General features: G+C 34.8%; 1 protein-coding gene across 1 annotated transcript in view; it reads right to left on the bottom strand.

Moving 5' to 3' along the window:
• LOC142345995 (uncharacterized) overlaps nucleotides 1-21,101 on the bottom strand; it is a 38,307-nt gene that overhangs the window by 7,284 nt on the left and 9,922 nt on the right. The window contains exon 2 of the mRNA XM_075398464.1: nucleotides 20,280-20,565. Within this exon, the coding sequence (XP_075254579.1) occupies nucleotides 20,280-20,565 (286 nt within the window). The remainder of the gene's footprint in view (nucleotides 1-20,279; nucleotides 20,566-21,101) is intronic.

The following is a 21,101-nucleotide window of genomic DNA, read 5'->3' as shown; positions in this document are numbered from 1 at the left end:
GGTAGTTTTTTCCTTCTCATTGCTCTCCATTTTGAGGTTCTCAAATTTTATTTGCAATTCTTGTAGTTCCGTTTCTTTGATGAAGAGCTCTTGCTTGAAGCGGTTGTTTTCTGTGATGGGACTTTCTTTTGACGTTTCGCTACAATGGTCTTCTGCTGAAGGGAACGCGGTTATAGCATCATAAGGGACGTTAATGTAGACATCTAGCTGGTGATTTCTTACGTTATACGTTTTCGTTTCTGGATCTCTGTTCTTTATCCTCCACGTGTTAGATTCACTGCTTAGGCTAAAATGTTTTACGAGTGGCAATTCGTCCGATTTCATGAAGCAATCCTCATTCGTAGCATCGTTTCTAACTTTCACCCGTTCTAATGTTGTAAATTTGTTGTAATTTGCTTTGAGCGTGTATTTCAGATGGTTGAGAAATCTCGGGTTCTCAGGATTTAGGTCTGCCTCTCTGCTTCGTTGTACGTTCAAGCAGTAGTGTTTGTTTTTCCTATCTTCCTCAGATAAGAGGTCATCAATGTTGGCTAATTTTCGGATCTTTTCCGCATGGTTATTATTCAGAAATTGTGAGGGGCATCTTTTGCGGTTTATTTTCCAGTTAACTTCAGGGTCGTACTGGTTAGAAGTTGATGGAGTGTCCAGTTGTGGTTTAATGGGTGCAAACGGGGGAGTTGATGTTTTGCTTGGATGGTCATTTTTCCTAATTTGATTTGGGTGTGCTGCAGATTGTTCGTGGGGAGTGTAGATTGTTCGTGTAGAGGACATGTTGACAGTCTGATTTTGATCAGTTGTGGTGATCACACTCTTAAGTGTTGCTTGGCTGTTCATTGTGATGTGTGGGATCTAAAATTATTTTTGATTATTTTTCCTGTGTCTTAATTATCACACATTATGGTCTCTTTCAAGTTTGCAATTGTATTGCTAATATATTCTATTGTAAAAAATGTTTTTGTAAGATTTTTTTGCTAACTGCTTTACTTAAAAATTATAATGCTAAATGCATTTGTTATTAAAGTTTGGTAGAAAAGTTTTTGTTTTGCTAAATGCAAAGTTAGTTTTAATAAAGGGAGGGGGGCAATAATAAAAAAATTTTTATACTTATGCCAGGCGGGCAGCCCTGGCACAAGTACGTCTTTCTCCGCTGCCCGGAGGTGTGAGTCTTGGGGCGTGCGTCACACTAACACGGCTGCAACGACCCGTGCAGCTGGGGAGACAACCTTGCTGAGTTGAAAGAAGGAAATTTTTCGGGTCGTTTTTGGAAATTTCAGTTATCGTGTTAGTGTTCTGAATTATTTAGGTTCAAAAGCCAGTGGGGCAGGCTGGAGAAAGCTGAGGTAACCCCTTCCCGAGGAAAAGTTAAAAGAAAAAAGAAAAAGATCGTTTGTACTTGAGTTGTTTTTGGTTTATTAGACAACGTCGTCTAAAGAATTTTTGCAAATGGGACATTTTTTCTGCTTATTTATGCACACTCGACAGAATCGGTGTTCGTCATGTTGGGAAAAATGTGGGTGTTTTGTTATTCCTAATTCTGTTTTCATTTTTTTGCATAAATTGCATCGGAAGTAGGATGTGATCAGGACGGGAAGACAAGGTCGAAGACAGATGGGACATTTAGGGTTTGGATATCTTTTAAAAAGTGCTTTTCTGCAAGGAATACATACATAGTGGGGGTTTTCTTTGGGGAATTGCTTGTGTAGTTTTTCTACAATAACGGGTTTCCGTGAACATATGGGGCAGATAATGTCCTTATGGGGATAGAACCAACGGAAACCGTCGAATAGGGATTGTGAAAGACCCATAGAGTGACTGTTCTCTTATTTCCCTTAGATAGAAACAGGAAAACCTTTGAGAAACTGCAGTAGGATTAGATTAATGAGGAACGATATGGCAAGCAAGGTAATTAGGACTAGGATAAATATTTTTGTGGATAGGTCTAGATTGGTCATTTTTAGTATCTGGAGAAAATTTAGCAAATTGCGGAAAGGAGGTAGTTATTAATAAAAAGGGATATTGCCAATGCGCATAAGAGAACAAATAGAAGCATAAACAATGTTATGGGTTGCATTTTGTCAATTCAATGAGTAGTGTAGAACTAGGGTGAAGGAGGTGATTTGCTCCTGGTAAAAACTGAATTGAATTAGGGATATCGATTGGATTAAAAGTGAAAGCAGGAAAAGAATTAAAATTTTGGAAGTTCTTGGACGCATTATGTAATTATTTTTTTGCAACGAGGGCATAATTCATAGTCTTCTACGCAAAATTTACAAAAGTTGACGGGCTTGTGATCACTGTGATGAAACGTTTTTGCAACAGAATATTGAAATCTTGTTTGTTTGCAAATATCACATTGAAACCAGTTAAAGATTGAAAAGATAACATTAAATTTAGAGCATTTAGGACAAAAATCGTAGCCCATATCTTTTATAACATATTGGTAACAGAGCAGACACATTACGTGGGGTAGTTCGTCAGGGGGGTTCTCGTGTAATTTCTTGAAAACAATTGTTTCACGTCTGCAGCATAAACAAATTAATGAGACAGGTTTGGATTCTATAGTATTGGTTTCTTTGTCAGTTGTATTCATTTTTGGAAGATTGTTATTGGAGGGGATTATGGGACTGGTATGGTTGGAGGATTTGGTTGTTGATTATTTTGGGATTTTATTGCTTGGTCTATTACTAATATAACTATTAACATCAAAAAATTGAAAGGAATACTTACAACAACTAGGAAAACGGTTAAAACGAAGGAGAAGGCTGCTGCAATAATCATGAGGGCCATTAATAAAAAATCAAGTACTTTGGGGATAAACATTTTGGATAATTTGTGAAGGTAGTTTTGAATCAAGGATTTTACCACGGGTTGTTTGGGTCAATTGTTTGTTTGCATAAGGGGCATTTAGTAGTTGTGAAGGTCATACACTGCAAACAAATTGATTTTTCAGGGTGTAGGCTTTTGAAGTGGCTGTGGCAAGTGGATAACTTTTTGATTTCTTGACAAGAATCACACTGGAAATAATGGCAATGACTGATTGTATAAATGGGGGTTACGCAAATGGGGCATTTAGGTTGGTTCCAATATTTAAATAATTCATTTCTACAGGGAATGCAAGCAAAATGGGGGGCTGACCATTTGGGTTTTTGTGCAATTTTTTGAATTGACGGCAAGTGAGATAACAAACAGGGCATTCAACTTTAGGGGTTGTATCAATTTGAGGTTGCTGAAACGATATTTTCAGAATGTTTCCCATTATAAGGACAAATCAGAAAGATCCGGGTATACGAGTTCTAATCCATGGTGTTCAAGTTCGTTGGGGATAGTTACATTTAAATCTGCAATAGCAAAAAAGAAATTCCAGTGTTTCTCGTTTGGATAAATGTAATAATGATTAATGGTACCTGTGCTTAGGAACATATAAGTTATTTTGATACATGCTTTATATTGTGTAAAACAGATAGTAAACCATCTTTCTGCTTTAACAATTTTAATTTTTTCCTTACCAATGAACAAAATCATTTTATTTTTAACAGTTTGAAAAGAAATGAGGGAAAAAGAACAAATTGATCAGAAAAAAAAGGATAGAATTAATGAGCAAGGGAAAAAAAATTATTTTTTGGGGAGAGAAAGTTATGTGAAACAATTTACTTTACTGAAGAGCGCCCAAATTGACTGGGAAGTGCTCTTCGATATCGATGAGTGCGAGAAAGAATTCCCAGTGCATCATTCCCATTGTTACTCGAGTAGAACCCTCACATCCACGCTCGTAGTCTGTATAGTGTATAATTATACAGGGTTTAATCTCTGCTGTGGAAGTTTCAATGAAAGATCTCTCGAGGGACTCTACTTTGACTAGCCGCTCACCAAAGTGGAACAGCATTATAGAAGATCTAAATTAAAAGGGATTTTAGAACCATTTAAAGCTTGGGATATATTTATAAAGAATGTCCAATAGGGGGAAGATGGTGTTAAGGTAATGGTTCCATCAGTCCAAGTGTTTAAATATTCAAAATGGAGTATTAATTGTGGGATTACTCTGTTGCTTTTTGTTGTCACAAATGATTTTTCAAAAAATTGTATTTGTATAAGGCAATTTTGGTATGAGAATATCATTGCTGCTTTTAATTGTTAATAGTTTCCAATTCTTTAGTAATGAAATCGTTTTGAGAACAATCACTTTTCGGCAATTCAAAATAAAGATTGTGAGGTACACAGTTTGGGTTTTCTAGAATAAAGAGGAAGAATTTCCAATGAACTGAAAGAGGATTAATACTTATTAAACAAATTTTTTCACTTTGGATTTCTTTGAGCGTTACTAGCATAGTAGGTACAGGAGTTGGGTATGCATCAAAAGATCGTTGAATTTTTTGTAACTCTACGAATTTATTGTTAACTGCAAATATCATAGTTTAGAATGATACCTAAGCAATGTAGATTGGATGTTGTACTTGAAATACCGAGTTCTCTTTGAATGCTAGAAAAATGGTGAATTCGGCGAACTGAGGGTGAGTAATGAAAATAGTTAAAAGTCTGTAAATATTTGTCATGGGTTTTTTTGCGAAAGTCATTATGCTTATAGCGGAAACATAGTATACGGCTAAAAGCTCAAAATTTTGGTTTCCGATTCTGATTTGTAAGTTTCTATTAGTTAAATGAATCATGTTGCTGATCTAGCTCATTTGGCAGACTATTAGGGTCGAATTGTGCTAAATACACGAAATAATTCCAATACAACGAATGAGGGGTTAAAATCACAGTATCGTTTTCCCAAGTGTCCCAAAACTCAAAATTTATAACGATTTGAGGGAAAATGTCTCCGTGATTTTCTTCAAAAGTTTTCTTTATTTGATAAATTGTAACGAGTCTATCTTGAAACAAAAAGTACATTAATGGAAGCGTTTTAGTTGTTAATTAACTTATTGTTCTTCATTTCAAAACTATGTATAAAAGTATGTAAATGTAAAAAAAAGGATAAAAAAGTGTGTCAATTATTTCTGAAAAGAGGATTATTGACAACGATTGATATTTATAGATAATATATCAATCGGATTCACTTAAGCAAAATCGGAGTAGGGGAAGAGTGCAGGAAATAGCTAGATAGACATAGTTGCGATCACATAGTTGAAAATGGATTATAAGAAATAAAAAGCAAGGAAGGAATCCACACATGTCTCTTACAGGAAAAGTCAAAGTCTAATAATATTTTTCTTCAGACGCTTTGAAACAATTTTGTATTCGACTCCAATGTTTACAAAAGTAATTGTGTCATCAATCAGGGCTCTTAACAATGAGAAGTATTGAAAATTTGAATGCGGTACGTCCAAGTCTATAATGTCACTGAAGTAGAAAGATGCAACTCTAATAGTTACAGTAGTTTTTAAATCGGAAATACTTGATGATAATATTTGTCCGGTGTATTGTCCAAATCGAATGAATAAAGCGTTAGGCTGTTTTATGAATTTGGGTTGCATAGCATAGCATCCTTGAGGTGTATCTAAACAAGATATTAATTAAATTATAGAGTTTAATACAAATAATTTTTTTTATTTTTGAGACAAATTATTTTTTTATGAAAAAGATGATTTTTTTATTAACAGCTTTAAGGAGGTGCCACCACACTTCGAATGGTTGCATCATTTTGTGGTTGTGGTTGATGTGACGCCAGATTTGGGTATTCTACTTTATTATTTTCTGTATGACAATGCTCATCAATTTTATTTTCTCTTGGTTGATCCTCAACGCATTTGTAAGTTTTTTCTATGGTGCTGTAAGGTTGATAATTACTAAGCGGTAAAAAATGATTGTTGTTCTGTGGGGCCGACGGTTTGGTTTCGTTAGAGAATACCGGTGTAAAGAACGATAAGATACAAAGATTATATGTTGCTCCTAATAGAATTTTCCAAAAACCCATTGTTTTGTTGTATATTTTGTGGATTTCGAACGCTCTTATGATTGTTACGATTACATCAGTTAAGAATTTTATGCACAAGAAACAAGCAAAATAAACTCCAATTTTTTCCAGATAAAAAGTGATGATTCCAAAAGTGCCTTTGAACTGGTTTGTAAAAAATGTAGGTGAAAGAAGAGAATCTAGATAAATTTGTCTGTTAATTCCCATTGCTGACGCATAGATATCTTTTTGAGAATAGTCTATGCTTCTTCCTTCTAGAACTTCTCTTGAAATTTTTGTCAAAACAGATTTTGAAGCTTCCGAATGCAAGATATTGTCCCAAAACGATTTAAGTTGATTTGGTGTGTAAATTCCGGCACGTTGCGATTCGTAACCGGTAAATTTTGGAATAGAACTAATAACTCTTGAAGAGAATATTTTTCGCGGTTGTAAAGGAACAGGTGCTGGCATCAAATGGTACCATGAATTTTCATTATCAATATCTAATTGGTAGGCATTTTTGTAGCCTCCAACACAATCTACTTCGTTTGCAAAAGGGTAGGTTTGTCGAGTAATTGGGTCGACGAACATTGTCCTACCATCATAATGAATAGGAATCCTATCATAACACTGTTCAAGAACCTGAAGTGGTGAGTTTCGTTTTGGACAGTGGTACAGCCAACCTATGCTACCATCTGTGTCTAAGAACATCGAGCGGTTGCCGGTTAACATATATCCAGCTAAACGATTGTTTTAGATAGCCTGCATTAGTATCATTTGTTTTTGAGTTCGATCAAGTTCGCATTGCTCTATGACCAAACCTTTCCATGCTTGTTTTATTTGCATGTAATTGTGATATATGACAAAATCCATTTTTACCGCAAGGTTAAGATCATAGTCTAACTTGTCTTTGTCTAAGTGTTCCCATGCAACAAAACCATTGTCGGATGTTCGGATCTGTTCATCTGAAGGCTTCCTATTAAACCCATTTACACTTAGGCTATTGTCAGGTTCAACACGAAGTTTATGAAAAAATTGTTGAGTTTTTGTTTTATAAGGTTTGCCAGTCTTCATATTAAATCCGCCTTTATAAGAAACATATAAAGAATCTAAATTTGTTCTGTAAATAAATTCTGGTTTTCCACACACCTTTTCTTTTTCATCAATTACTCTAATTTTTATGTCCATTTCAGCAGGAGAATACGTTCCTGGTCCTTCATAGGGCGTCTCCGATTTTTCATCACTCACTATGAAATACTGTACGTTACCAAGTTCGTTTTCATGTTTTAGCATTTTTGCGTTTTGTGAAAATCTTTTAGTAACTATACAATTTTCCGGTGCCTCCCAATTGTATGCAAACGGGTCGAGTGATGTCGAATGACAACCTCCTTCTGAGAGGGCACAAGGAAGTTTTAGTCCTTGACTGTTATAGACAGTTCTGTCATTAAGATCAATATCGAGTACAGTTTCTTGCATCAGGGTTTCAAAAGAGAAATGTTTAATTTGACCACGATTATCACAAGATGTTGATGATTCACCTTCAAGATCAACTCCCTGGTTTTTATAGGAGACAGTTTTTATTCCATGTTTTATGTCAATTTCCATGTCATCATCGTCAAATTCGGTAACAGTAATTTTTCCAGTTTTATTAGCATTTAGGCATTGTTCGGGTGAAACAATAATATCGTATGTTATTATTGGAGCGTTGTGTACAATTGATGAATGGGAAAACATACCACAATTATAACGAATGAGCATTGCAGTGACTTTGCACATAAGAGCTTTAACAAACGTCCGATAAGACCGTTGATAAAGTGTTACATGTGTATCAACCATCTGAATGTTTTCGGGTGTAATTTTGCAAGGAGAAACTTGTGTTAAAGCATACATTTTATTTTCTTTCATTTTAGAACAGTCATAATGAATGACCCTAAGTTTGTTAGACACGTCATTAATATCCTCAGTAGCGTTAATAACTATAGAAAGAGTACAAAAGTAGAAAAGACTTATAAGTAAATAAGAAAAATAGAGTTTTTCAAAACAAGGATATCTTTTCATCCTGTTCTTTTTTAGCGCTTCAAGTCGGGAATTAAGGCTATGAGTTGTAGTAATAGGCACTGCCAGTAAATGTTGACTGGATTTATTGCTACCTAAAACAAAGTTAAGTAAATCCGGCTTGATAGCGTGATGGCGGCTTGGCCGAGCGACTAGAAGTTCGCCTATTATTATTATTATTTTCTAAAGTTTGTAAATTAGAAGCTCCTTGTTCCGATGTATTAGGGCGGAGAGGACTTAAATTAGGGTCTAGAGGTATTCTAGAATTGTGCTGTGGGCAAGGAGTTGAACTTCTTGTTCGACTACCGCTAGGTAGGTGTGTTTGGACTGGAGGTGGGTTATTACGACCACCTGAACTTGCTTCGTTGAATCCAGAATCGAAATTGGTAGGTGTTCGGTCAGGGTCGAAGTTCTGCACAGGGGAGTCTCTTCGTATGAAATTATCCACGGGGAAATATTCGGTGTTAGTGGGGCTTTGGAAGGAGAATTTAGTCAAAGGACTATTGAGTTTAATCATCTGACTTGTCATTAGATTATTATAAAATGTGTCACAATTATTTTTATCTATACCATACTCTAGGGTTAACTCTGGTATAGTTTCAGTAGCTGGGTAGTACTCGACTAGGTGATTTCTATGAGCGACCTTCCTGGTGGCCGGGTTGCTATCTAAAGTTAATTCATAGTTAACATTGGTTAGTTTCTTTTCTACAGTATAAGGTCCTGATCTTAGTTCATTTAGTTTTTTTGACTTTCCTAACTCAATTTGATGGTTTTCCATTAGAACTTTTTGCCCAACCTCAAGTGGCTTACCTAATTTGTGTTTGTTTCTATGTTTATGTGCGCGGTTATTGTTTTCTAAGCTCTTTTTATAAGCGTTATTGTATATTTGTTTGAATTGGTTTTCTCGCATAAGCAACGAATTGTTAATAGTCGGTTTTAGAAGCTTGTAAATTTCGGTGTTTTTTGAAGTTTGCAAGGTATGCCTGTGAAGAGGCAGGTCTTTGCAAAACTCGGAAGAGCATGTGAGTTGTGAATTTCGTAGGAGTCCTAACTTAAGTGACAGAGGTATCTGTGGTTTTTGTCCGAACACAATTTCATAAGGTGAGATTCCAGTACTAGCATTTGGAACCGTGTTATGAGAAAAAGCAAATTTTGGTGCCAGTTCGTCCCATTTACCTCGAGCTTGTTCTAGAAAAATTCGGAAATGTGCTCCTAGATGTTTGTTTTGGATCTCGACTTTACCATTAGTCCAAGGCGCATAAGCAGTTCGAGGTGCGGGTGTTATACCTAATTCATGAATGTAGCTCGCAAAATCTTGGTTCATGAATGCCGAACCCTTATCATAAACAAGTTTTTGTGGTATTCCAAAAGACAAGATGAACTTTTCTAAAGCTTTTATGGTGTCTACTGCGTCTGTGGAACGTACAGGGTATACTTGAATGAAACGTGAAAATGAATCGACAATAACTAAACAATGGTGTTTACCGTTCGATGGTGGATTTAAAGGTCCTTTGTGATCAATATGGACCGTATGAAAGGGGAATGGGACTGTATCAGTCCACTTTTCGAGAGGTGCTTCGTGGATATCTCTCCGTTTTTGTTTATTTTTTTGGCATTCAAGACAATCAGCAATTAGGTTTTCAATCCATTTATACATTCCGGGCCAATAAAAAAATCGTTTTACATTAGCAAGTGTTTTATCTGAACCTACATGACCTGACAGTTCACAATGAGCTAGCTGAAAAACTTTAAAGAACAATGACAGTGGTACACAAATTTTTAAGTATTGAATATCTGGTTCGTCTGTTTGTTGTTGAATACATAAGATGTTACCTACAAAACTCAGTTTCTCAAAGTTATTAATGTACGACATTATGGCTTTAGATTGTCGGAATTCAATTTTCTTTTCATCTTTGTTATTGTTCGTCCTTAATTGGCGAATTTGTTGTATCACTGGGTCTTTTAATTGTTCTTGACAAATTACCGATGTATTTAAATCAACTTCTTTAGAGAAGATTGTCAGTTTATCGATGAGTTCTCTTGCATCTTTTATTTTTGGATTTTCGGGAAGTTTTTTTGCTAATTCGGTTTTATCTATACAAGTGCTATTTTTTACGAGAAAAACTTTATCGTATTCTAGAGGGAATCTGTACTCCGAGTCTGTGGTATTAGTTTGATCAATGTAGAGTTTGTCAAAATCTAATTCCGGTGACTGGTTCTCATTGAACAATTCAAATTCCGAAATTGTGTCAAAATTTTGTTCGGTTATCCCTTCATCAGGGTAGGAATCAATTTCTGTATAATGATCAGACGTTTCGTCTTCCTCCTGTTCTGATACAGGGGTTATTTCATGTTTGCGGTGACGCCTATAGTGGTTAATTGATGAACCATACGAGAAATCTTCCGAAATATTGTTTATTGAGCAAAGTCTGTTTTGATTATTGTCGTACTTTTGCTTTACCATTTTGTCATTTTTGAAAATGAATTTGTCGATACCCGTTATGCTTTGTTTTAGGATTGGAAAAAAATCATCTGCTGGTCCCTTTTCATTATCACGCAAAATGAAGTATTTTTCCTCGTTACCATGCTCGTCGTAAAAACTAATGTCTTTTGGTATCTTTTTGTGTTTAAGTTGATACTTGTCCAGATCTTTAAGTTTTACATTGCGACTTAGGATGTCGGGAAAAGCTAAGTTTTTTCCTTCAGTCCAAATAATTTTCAAGTTCTGAAATTGAGATATTACTAACTGGTATCTAAAAAACCTGTGAGAGAGTTTTCCTCTTCTACCCCATAGATACATTAAAGGCTTATGGTCTGTGTACACATATACGGGATGGGGAGAACCAATTAGGTAATGCTCATAAGTTTGTAATGCCGATATTACACCGCAAAGTTCGCGTGCTGTGGTACTCATTTTTTGTTCCTCTTTAGTGTAAATTCTAGAATTAAAAGACACTATTCGTTTCCCTTCTGGAAATTCTTGAACGAGAATTGAGCCTACTCCTATAGAAGAAGCGTCTACATGCACGTGGAAAGGGTATTTAGTATCAGGTATTGCTAAGATAGTAGCTTCGCTAATCCTGTTTTTAATGTCGTTAAACAGTTTTTCGTGTTCTGTTGTCCAGACAAATTTAGTTTCTGTGCGGGTTAGGTCATAAAATGGTTTGCAGTCAACATGCAAATTTTTGATGTACATGCTGTAGAATCCTAAGCAACCTGGAACTCTCATGACATCACGTTTGTTTTCAGGCGACTTAAGTGCTTTTAAATCTGCTACTCGCTTCTTGACTGGTTGTATCCCATCTTTACCTACTACATGTCCCAAGAACTGTACTTTCCTAAGGAAAAATTTAGTCTTTTCAGGTTGAGCTTTTAATCCTGATTTCCTTAAAAGTTCATGGTACTTGTCAATTATTTCAAACATTTCGGTTTCATCTTGCGCTTGCATGATGGTGTCATCAATATAGGTTATAGCTTGTTTTTTTCTAATTAATGGTGCAAAATGGATAGTCATTATACGACTGAAGAAGTTAGGTAGACCGCATAGGCCGTAAAATCCGCGTTCAAATGTGTATTGCTTTGGACCAATTACAAAACTTACCAGCTGTTTGGTTTCCTCAGTTAGAGGGACTTGGTTATAGGCTGAACAAAGATCACTGGTTGTGAAGAAATTACCTTTTAATCTAGTTAATAGACTTCCGATTGGTTCGAGTGGCCATGAATATCGACTAAGGTCTGTTATTGAATTCAGGTATCGGGCATCTATAACCAGTTTTACTGTGTTCCCCTTGGGTAGGATTATGATTGGATTAATAAATTCTGATCCCATTTCTTTATCATTACCCATTTCCCGGATTATACCTGTTTTACACAGTTGTTCCAAAAGGTTTTCTAGTTTTTCCTGATAATGTAATGGTACATTGGATGGTCTTTGTTTTGTCAAAGTTGAATTAGGTAAAAGTTTAACATGAAACTTTTGTTTTATCTTTCCAACATCGTATTTGTGTTGAGAGTAAACGTCTTTATTTTTAGTTAAAGTCCTCAGTAACTTGTCTAAGTTTTCGTCATTGATATCAGCTTGACTGAAATCAAATTTTTTGAGAAACGCTTGATCGGTTTTGTCAAATCTGTTAAGTTTTTCTTTGGGAAGTTCAACGGGTCTGATGTTCTCATCAGTTGTTTCTAATTGTGGCTTAAGATCTTTGAGGTCGTCGCTAAAGTCTGTTTCTAATTCGTAGTTGTTGGTAAAATCTTGTTGCCTTTTTCGCTTTTCTGTTTTCTTTTGTTTTTCAGGAGTTTTGCTTGCAAAGAAATTTTGAATTTTTGAAATTTTTGGACCTTGTTTTTCACTAACATGGAATATTTGATCCCAATTAGTGTCACTATTCATTAGGTGGTTTATGAATGCAACGTTGTCAACTACAGAAAATTCTGGGTCTTGTCTAATTTCAATGTCTTCTAAAGTGTGCCCAATAGGACCCTTTTGGATGACAACCTTGTTGTTTTGAGGATTGTTTAGCATTATTGGTAATTCCTTTTCTTTTCTAAAACACTGAACGTTGTAGGTATAAATTCCTTGAGCTTGCAGTTCACTTCCAATTACGAAGGAGGTTCCCTTTCTGAAGAATTCATTCGGTGGTCTAATTGATATTACTCGAGTTGATTTTGGTGCTAATGGTAGTTGCTGATCAAGAGTTACAATTTTGTAAGAGCTAATGTATGGATAGCTTTTCGTTTGGTATCTAGATAATGTGACGGCTACTTCTGGGTACGTTTTTAAATCAATTTTTGGAGTGGTTAGGTCAATAGATTTTACTGTAGATTCAAGGAAATCCATTCCCAACAAATTCGGCTTGCAACCATCTTTGGCTGAAACCCATGTGGTAACTTCCACTTGATACTTTCCTTCAATGTCGAAAGAAGTTTTGAAGGTAATTTGACCTAGAAGTTTTAGTTTCTCACCATTAACCGCTAAAGTATGATTTTTTGAAGCTTTCATCTCAATGTGTTGTAATTTACATAGTTCAAGATAAGTGTGGTAATTAATTATAGAGCTTGATGCTCCTGTGTCCAATAAAAACTGTGTTTCTAAGCCGTTATTTTTATTTTTGTCTCCGACGGATTGGTATAAATTAATGTAAATATGTGAGTAACTTGTTTTGTTATCAGTAGTGTTTATGAACGGAGACCTGTCTAGTTTAAATATTCGTCGTTGTGGTTCTCATTATTGTAATAGTCTCTAGAAGTTTCACTGGTAAAGTGAACTCGAGGGCTTCGGCCTTCACTGTTATCTCTTGAATGAGTATTATGGTTTTGTCTAGTAGGTGTCCTATCTCGGTCATGGTCTCTACTCCTATCACGATATCGATTATCTGATCTTGGAGGACCGTTGCTTTGCCTATCCCTACTATTTTGCCTATTGTTATCTCTGTAAGAGTTGTTTCGATGGTTATTTTGTCGTTCCTGTGATCGGTTATCGTAGGAAGATGATCGATAATTATTTGAAGAGTTTGATGGGTACGGTGATCGGTGTCGGTAGTCTGATCTAGAGTTGCTTTGATAATTGGATTGATTTTGGTTATAACTATTTCTCTGTCTGTCCCTAGAATTTCGATTGTCATAATTGTTTGATTTGTAATTTTGTTGACCTGGTGAATGGCTCCTACTACGTTTATAATTATCTGTGAACTTTTCTCGTTGTTGAGGTGGGTTTCGGTTTTCGTTTTTAAAGTCCTTGTACTTAAAGCAGAAAGCTATTGTGTGACCTGAACGTTTGCAAAACTTGCAGAATCTAGTCTGGTTTTGTTTGAATCTGGGATTGTCGTTGTTGTATGTGGCGTTTATTTTATGATCTTTCATTAGATTTGCAATTTCTGTGAGTTGGTTTTTTAACCCTTCTATTTCTATTTTATTGTCGATACTACTTGAAGCAGTACCCGTGAATTCACTGCTAACAGAAAAACTTAAGTCTTTAGTTGCTACATGATCCTGTAATTGTTGCCAAGTTGTAGCTGGGTTTTCTATTAACCGCTGATGTGCCTTTTGCTTGAGTGTAGGTGGCGTTAATCCTCTTACAAAGTACTCCATACACTTAGCGTTACGCTGGTCGTTGTTAAAATCTGGATCTGGCCATCCTTTTTCAACTGCTTTTGTTACTCGGTGTGTATAGCTTTTTATCAACTCATCTGGTTGCCTTTTAATACTCTCGACTTCAATTCTTTTCCTATACTTGTCTTTTGCATCAGTAAAACGGGTAATGAACTGATTTCTAACTTCGTTCCATGCTAAACCTGGTGCTAAGGTTTCAAACCATTGGGCTGCGGGCCCACGCAAAACCGAACCAAACAACGCTTTTTGTCTAGCGTCGTATGCTGCTTGCAAATCAGCATCCGCAGGATCTCTTGTTCCTAGTGAGAATTGGATTTTTCTTTGTATTAAACTAAAGAATTCCTGGGCATCTTCAGATGGATCTAAACCCGTAAATTTCTCTAACGCTATGTCGGGGTACGCAACAACGTTCGCTGCCATGTTTTATTTTGGTGTACGAAAAGAATATTTTATACGAAAGTATTATTAGTTTGGGTAATTAGTGTAGAAAATATTTTTGTTATAAGAATTATGTAATAAAACACTAATACTAAAGTAGAAAGTTGAACTGTTTGTTTTGTGTTATGAATTTTATTTGTTTAGGACCGTTTAATGATTGTATTTTAAATTCAAAGTTCTTGCCGTTATCGGTGCTAAAAACTTCAACCCAAGAGTAAATATTGGTTTGCTCAACGGTAAAATTTAATAACCAAGGATAAGTGCTTTCAGAGTGTTTAAATTCAACAGAGTATTGGTGAAATCTGTTTATTTTTGAAAATCTAATTTGTGTGACAAATTCTGTTTTTATAAGTAATTTAACTCTATCTGGTAAACTCGGATCGTCAGGAGAAACGTTGATGTATTTGGGTTTAATGATTTTTAAGATTTGTAAACCAAACGGGGGAATTTTATTTTGGTGGCTCATCCACACACAAGATGATAACGTTTATGCTAATTCTATCACACTGTTCTGATTTCTTAGAGCACACAAAAGTTCCTTAAAGTTTGGGTTGGTCCACTTGTAAGTTATGTAGATTTCAGCTTCTGTTTCGCTAGAAGAGTGATGGTAAATGCATAAAAAGTTTCTGTTCTGGTCAGTTAAATAATATGAAACTTTGCCTATTTTGTTATGTACTTTAATACTTATATTTAGATCTTGAACGTTTACTTTAATATATGACATATAAATAACATAGAACAATTGTTTTTGTTGTTTTTATTAATGTATTTTTGTATGAAATTACACAGAAGACAGTATAAAAACGTTTAGTACGGGATGTTTAGTACATCAGTAGTAGTATTTTTGTAGCTATTATAGTGTTTAAATATTGTTTCTAAAGTGCTTGAGTCTGTTAATGACCGTATTTTAACATGAGACAACAACTTTTCTACGATAAATTTGTGTACAAATTGGGTTAAAAAGGCTATTTTACGCTGTTTTAATTAATTATCGGCTAAATTTTCTGCGGGAATCTCGATCACACTGTTTTTAGTTTTTAACAAAGTTAGTAAATTCTGAAAATTTGGGTTCTCAGATGCATAGGTTATACAAAGGTCAGCGGGAGAATTATGTTCAAACACGTAGAAAATAGCTAAGAAAGTAATTCCGTCAGTAATAAACCGTGTTATTTTACCCCTTCTAGTGTTTTCTATTGCTGTTAAATTAAGATGTTCTACAATAACTATTCCAGTTTGGTCCATGCACTGTTTAAAACCTCTATTGGTGAAATTGTACTTGTGAAACCAGTTAAAATGGGGGAATTCTCATCAATTTATGTTATTTTCAGGCTAAAAATCTATGTTGGGGGGATAAAATTTAGTTTAAAACCCGTTATTCTTTGTTAAATGTGAGCCTTATTGAGATTTATGTGGTCAAAAATTGGTTAATATTTACTAATTTTGTGTAAAAATGACGTTAATATGGCTATTTTCTTGAGTAATATTGGTTGAAATTGGATAAGAATGATATTTTTAAGGCTTAAATGTGATTAGTATCCGTTAAATTATGATAAAAGTAACGTTAATTTTGTTAAAATTTGGTTAATATTTGAGAATTTAGGTGAAAATGATGTTTATTTGGTTAAAATTTGATTAATATTACCCCACCCGGGTCAAGGAATTGATAAAACAGAGTGAATATTCAACTAAGGAAGGCTTAAATTTAACCAAAATTGGGTTAGTTAATGTGAAAATGCAACAACGTGTGCTTAAATGTGTAGAAAATTAGATATAAATTACACTAAACACGTATTGGGGGGAAGAATTCTGGTTAAATTTACGTTAAATTGTTTGAAAATGCTATATTTTGGTCAAAAATTCAGTAAAAATTAGACATATGTTACTCTAAATATGATTTGGGGGGATGATTTCTGGTTAAAAATCGGCTATTTAGTGTGAAAATGCTAAAATTCTGCTGTGAATTTGGTGAAAATCGGCTAAAGTTTAGTTTAATTAGGTGTTGGGGCGGTGAAATTTGGATAGTTTTTGGTAATTTGGAGTGTATATGCTAAAATTTAACCATAAATTTGGTCCAAATCGGGTCAGAAATAGTCTAAACAAGTTTTGGGGGGGTGAATTCTGTATAAATTTCGATTATTTAGTGTGAAAATACTAAAATTTAAGCATAAATTTGGTCAAAATCGGGTTAGAAACAGACTAAACAGGTTATGGGGGAATGAATTTTGTATAATTTTCATTTATTTAGAGTGAAAATACTAAAATTCAACCATAAATTTGGTGAAAATTGGGTTAAAATCAAATTAAATATGTTTTGGGGGGATAGAATCTGGTTGAATTTCGGTTATTTAAGGTGTAAATACTAAAATTTAACCATAAATTTGATGAAAATTGGGTGAAAATTAGGCTAAATAGGTTTTGGGGGATGATTTTTGGTTAAATTTTGACTATAAAATGTAAAAGTACTTCAATTGTTATATAAATAAACTAAAAATTGGACATAGATTACCCCCACCCGGGTCAGAACAATTTTACAAGAGCAAAGAATCAGTTGCCTGTTACTATTTTAATGTAAATTTACTGTATTTCGGCCGTAAATTTGATATAAATTACTCTATTTGTTTGGCTACTAGTGTGCTTTCACTTCTGTGCTAGTGGTTATTTTACTATTTTAATCCGATCGGATAGAAAAACAAAAATTCAGGCGTGATTCTTTCCTCTGGGCGCACCAGTTATCAAATTTGGCTGGGCTGTTACAGATCACACAATACGGGATCTCTTTATGTATGCCAGTCAAACTTGACAAAAGATATAACAAATCGAAGGCAAAGATATATGCCTAAGACCTGTCTGTGCTATAAGTCTCAATTTAAAATAGTTGGGGGGCTGAAAGTATTTAATTTATAAAAGAGTAAATATGATATAACAGCTTACTGATTACCAGTTGTGTAGTGATGAAATGGAGGTGAGCTGCTGGGCGATCGTTCACTTGGGTGTTTCGTCAGGTATGTTATTTGTCGAAAAAGAAAGTTATAAAATTAAATCTGGAATTATTTGTCTAAGTTATTAAACAATTTTGTTCGACTATTTTATTGTTAAAGTGGAGTTAAATTTTGAGAAAAATGAAAGCAGTTGTCTGCTGCTTGTTTCTGGGAGTGATTTCTGTCTCTCTAATTTTATTCCGTCCCACTTCGCTGAGAGAAACAATTAATTCCTCTCAGCTCCGTTTGGGCCGATAGGGAGCGAATCACAAACTCACGTTCATAGTGAGGTGCTTCTTAATTTTCCTATTGGCCGAGAAGGCAAGAGAATTAACTCTTTTTTATCTCACGGAGAAATTATTGAAACTCCAAAAAATAATAAAAATCTAAAAAGCTGAGAGCATCAATTATTGATTTCGTAGGCGCCTGTTTTCTGCTTTTCCCCTCTTCTAAAACCGCAACAATCATGGTTTTCTTGGGGGCTTTTTATGAGACTCTATTGTCTTTTCCCCTGAAGCAATCTGCTTCATCTTTATTGAACTTGGGGGGAAAGATCTGCATTGCAACTGTCAAAAGCAGAAGTAATTTAAATCAAAAGAAACTGTGGTTTTACAGGCCGCCTACGTTCAACAATGTACATTTTCTATCCTGGATATAAGCGAGGAGATCCAGGCCTAAAGTTGTGTTATTTAAATAAGTCGAACTGAGTTGTTTAAATACTTGTGTACTGGTAGTCTTAACAAGCGTTAGTTTATTTAGCGCGCGGCGAAAGAATGGTTAATTAGCGCCTAAATACGTTCGCTCTAATGCGGGATTAATTATCCGTTCATTTGTAACGGCTCTCGTAATACTACACATCGAAGAAAAATTTTCTTTTTATGGTTGTTGAATGGTTGGAAAGAATAATTTTGGATATTAATAACCAAAAATGGTGTTCTAACCGATATTAAGAACCATTTATGGTCACTCTATAAGAACTGGATTCTATAAGAACTGATGATAAGAGTCTATTCTCTCCTAATGGACCTTTTCAGAACCCTGTATGGTTTATAAATGATAGCTAAGAACCAGCAATCATCGTTGTGTGGTAAAAAAAGAACCATACCAGAAGTGTTTGTATGGCAAGAAATAATCATCCATTATTTATGCACCGAAAGCAAGAAGTTATTCAGGCTAGTTAAGTGTTCAAGAAATACACTACATAAATTGAATCAATGTCCTGCTACTGAGGAAATCAAGCGGATGAGAGACCCAAAGTAACCCAAAAGCGTTCATCTCTTATAAAAGTTTTTTCGCTGAAGATAAATTTTGCCATTTGTGATCTATGGCCTAACTATTAGAGCGTTTTTAAGTTGTTAATATTTATTAAGGTCTTAGTGTGTTCACAACGAAACCATAAAACCTAGTGTAATTACTAAGAATCATATATGACAGCCTGCTCACCAGGATTCTGTTATGGAGGTCAATAGGGTTACTCCTAGGGTTATTACTGATATTCAAACCCGGGTCAAGATGTGAGCGGGTGTAAGTGGATAATTTTGTATGAAATGTACTGAATGTGCTACAATTCCATAAGGAATATGCTGAATGTGTTAAAAATATAGTTTTAGTCCCTGAATATGCCGAATATAATTATTTTCAGCACTTGTAAACACAGTTCTTACAAAATTTCAGCTTATTTTTCAGCACATCGCTTACATAATTTCAGCAATTCAGAAAATTCCAAATTCCTCTTAACACATTCCCTACAAAAATTCAACACTTCAAAATTTCAGCACAATTCTTTCATAGTTTCAGCACTTCGGAAAAGAGAACTTCAGCGCTTTCAGAAAATTCTTACAAATTCAGCATTGCTTTTTTTACGCATTCTGTACATAAAATTGACACTTAAACTTCAGTACTAATCTTGCATAATCTTAGCGCTTCAGAAAGAGGGCTTTTCAACGCGTTCAACACATTTCTTACAACGAGTTATTGCTCACGGTTGCTTATAACGTAGTCAATATGTACGCTCCTTCATTTTTTTTAATTCTGAAGAACGCTAATCATTCAAAATCTGCGTTGTTTTTTAAATTGATAAATCTTTTTGTTGAAAAAGAGAACTGAAATATGTCACTTTTTCATCGGGGCTAACGAAGAAATGCAATTTTACTTAAGCTACTTGGTTTCATTCAATCAAGTATTGTGGCAAAGTACTCTAGCTGCAATAACTGCTCTCAACAGTTGAAAAATTTCTTGAGTCTTTTTGCAGTTTCCAGCTGTTTTGTAAGTTGGACTTCTCTGGTGCAATGATATTTAGTCTTGTTCCGGTGCTGCTTCTGTATGTACAGAAGAAGAAAAATTCAAAAAGATCAGAATTTGCTATTTTCCAATTTGTGTAAGTGAAGCGTTGAAAGTGCGTAAGATAAATGTTGGAATTGTGTAAGATAAGAGATGAAAATACTGAAATGCGCTGACAACCGCTGAGAAAAAAAGATTTTTCAGCGGATAACAATTATCCGTTTAATGTGTTGACAAGTACTGAAATTATGTAAATGAGTTTAAAATTCAGTAAATTAAGGAGATAATTGTAAGAATTATCCGCTGAAAAAAGTTATACCCCAGCGGCTTTCAGCACTTTTCTTAAATAGTTTTTAGCGAAAACCTCGTCCCGGCTACTATTCAAGATAAAATCATGGAACAATGATTAAACATCAAAACGATGAAACAATAGACTATACTGTCTCCGGTTAATTAATTTGCTGTCATAAGCTGAGATTTAGATATCACCTACATACATCTTCAAAATGAAAAACACCGTTTCTCACTTGTGAACAGAAATCCGCGATCACAACAAAGCAAGAGTTCACGTCTCCCCACGAATGATCAAAGTCAAACTGCAGCACCATTCCGGAATTATCCGCCCAAGTTTTCACCGACACTATCAAGGGTACATGTGAAATACCTGAGTTGTCAGAGAGGAAATTTTCGCAGCAGAAGTTGTAGTTGGAACTGTTTGCTATAAAATCATCGAAAGAACATTTAGAAGGGTCGCAAAGTTGTAATAGTGCACCTTCGTTTGACAGAACTATCTTCTTTTTGTTGTTGTCAAATCTAAAATAAATTTGCAGGGTAGAAAAATTTTGGGCAATATTAAGACAAGCGGTATCCAGCGTTGACGATTGAGAAAATTCACCGCAATATCATTACATAAGTTTGCAGTGAATAAGTGGAATTTGGAGAAACAAATTCATCGCATTCACTGCAAAATTATTCATAAAAATTTTGGTGAAGTTCCTAATTAGTTACTGCAAATCTTTTTTTATTTTGCGTTTCTAAGCCTAGTTTTATATATATATATATATATATATATATATATATATATATATATATATATATATATATGCGTTTAATTTAGGGGTCTGGTTTTGAATACTTTGGCGTTTCTAAGCGTAGCTCTAAGTAACTTCGCTTTTCTACTCCTTGCTCTCGCACTGTTTCCGTCTTTAGGCCTCTGTCTATGATATTTGAACAGCTGGCTTCCTGTATGCCCGTCGCCTCTTCTATCAATGTACCACGAAACATTCATTTTCTGAAACACTTTTCTTTATAAATAGGACACTAAATTTAGGCATCTTAGCTTTTCTAAT

The sequence above is a fragment of the Convolutriloba macropyga genome, chromosome 9 (assembly GCF_964194025.1).
Source record: "Convolutriloba macropyga chromosome 9, txConMacr16.3, whole genome shotgun sequence".
Classification (NCBI taxonomy): Eukaryota; Metazoa; Xenacoelomorpha; order Acoela; family Convolutidae; genus Convolutriloba; species Convolutriloba macropyga.
The sequence above is the reverse complement of the archived record's forward strand: the minus strand, read 5'-3'. Positions and strand labels throughout refer to the sequence as shown.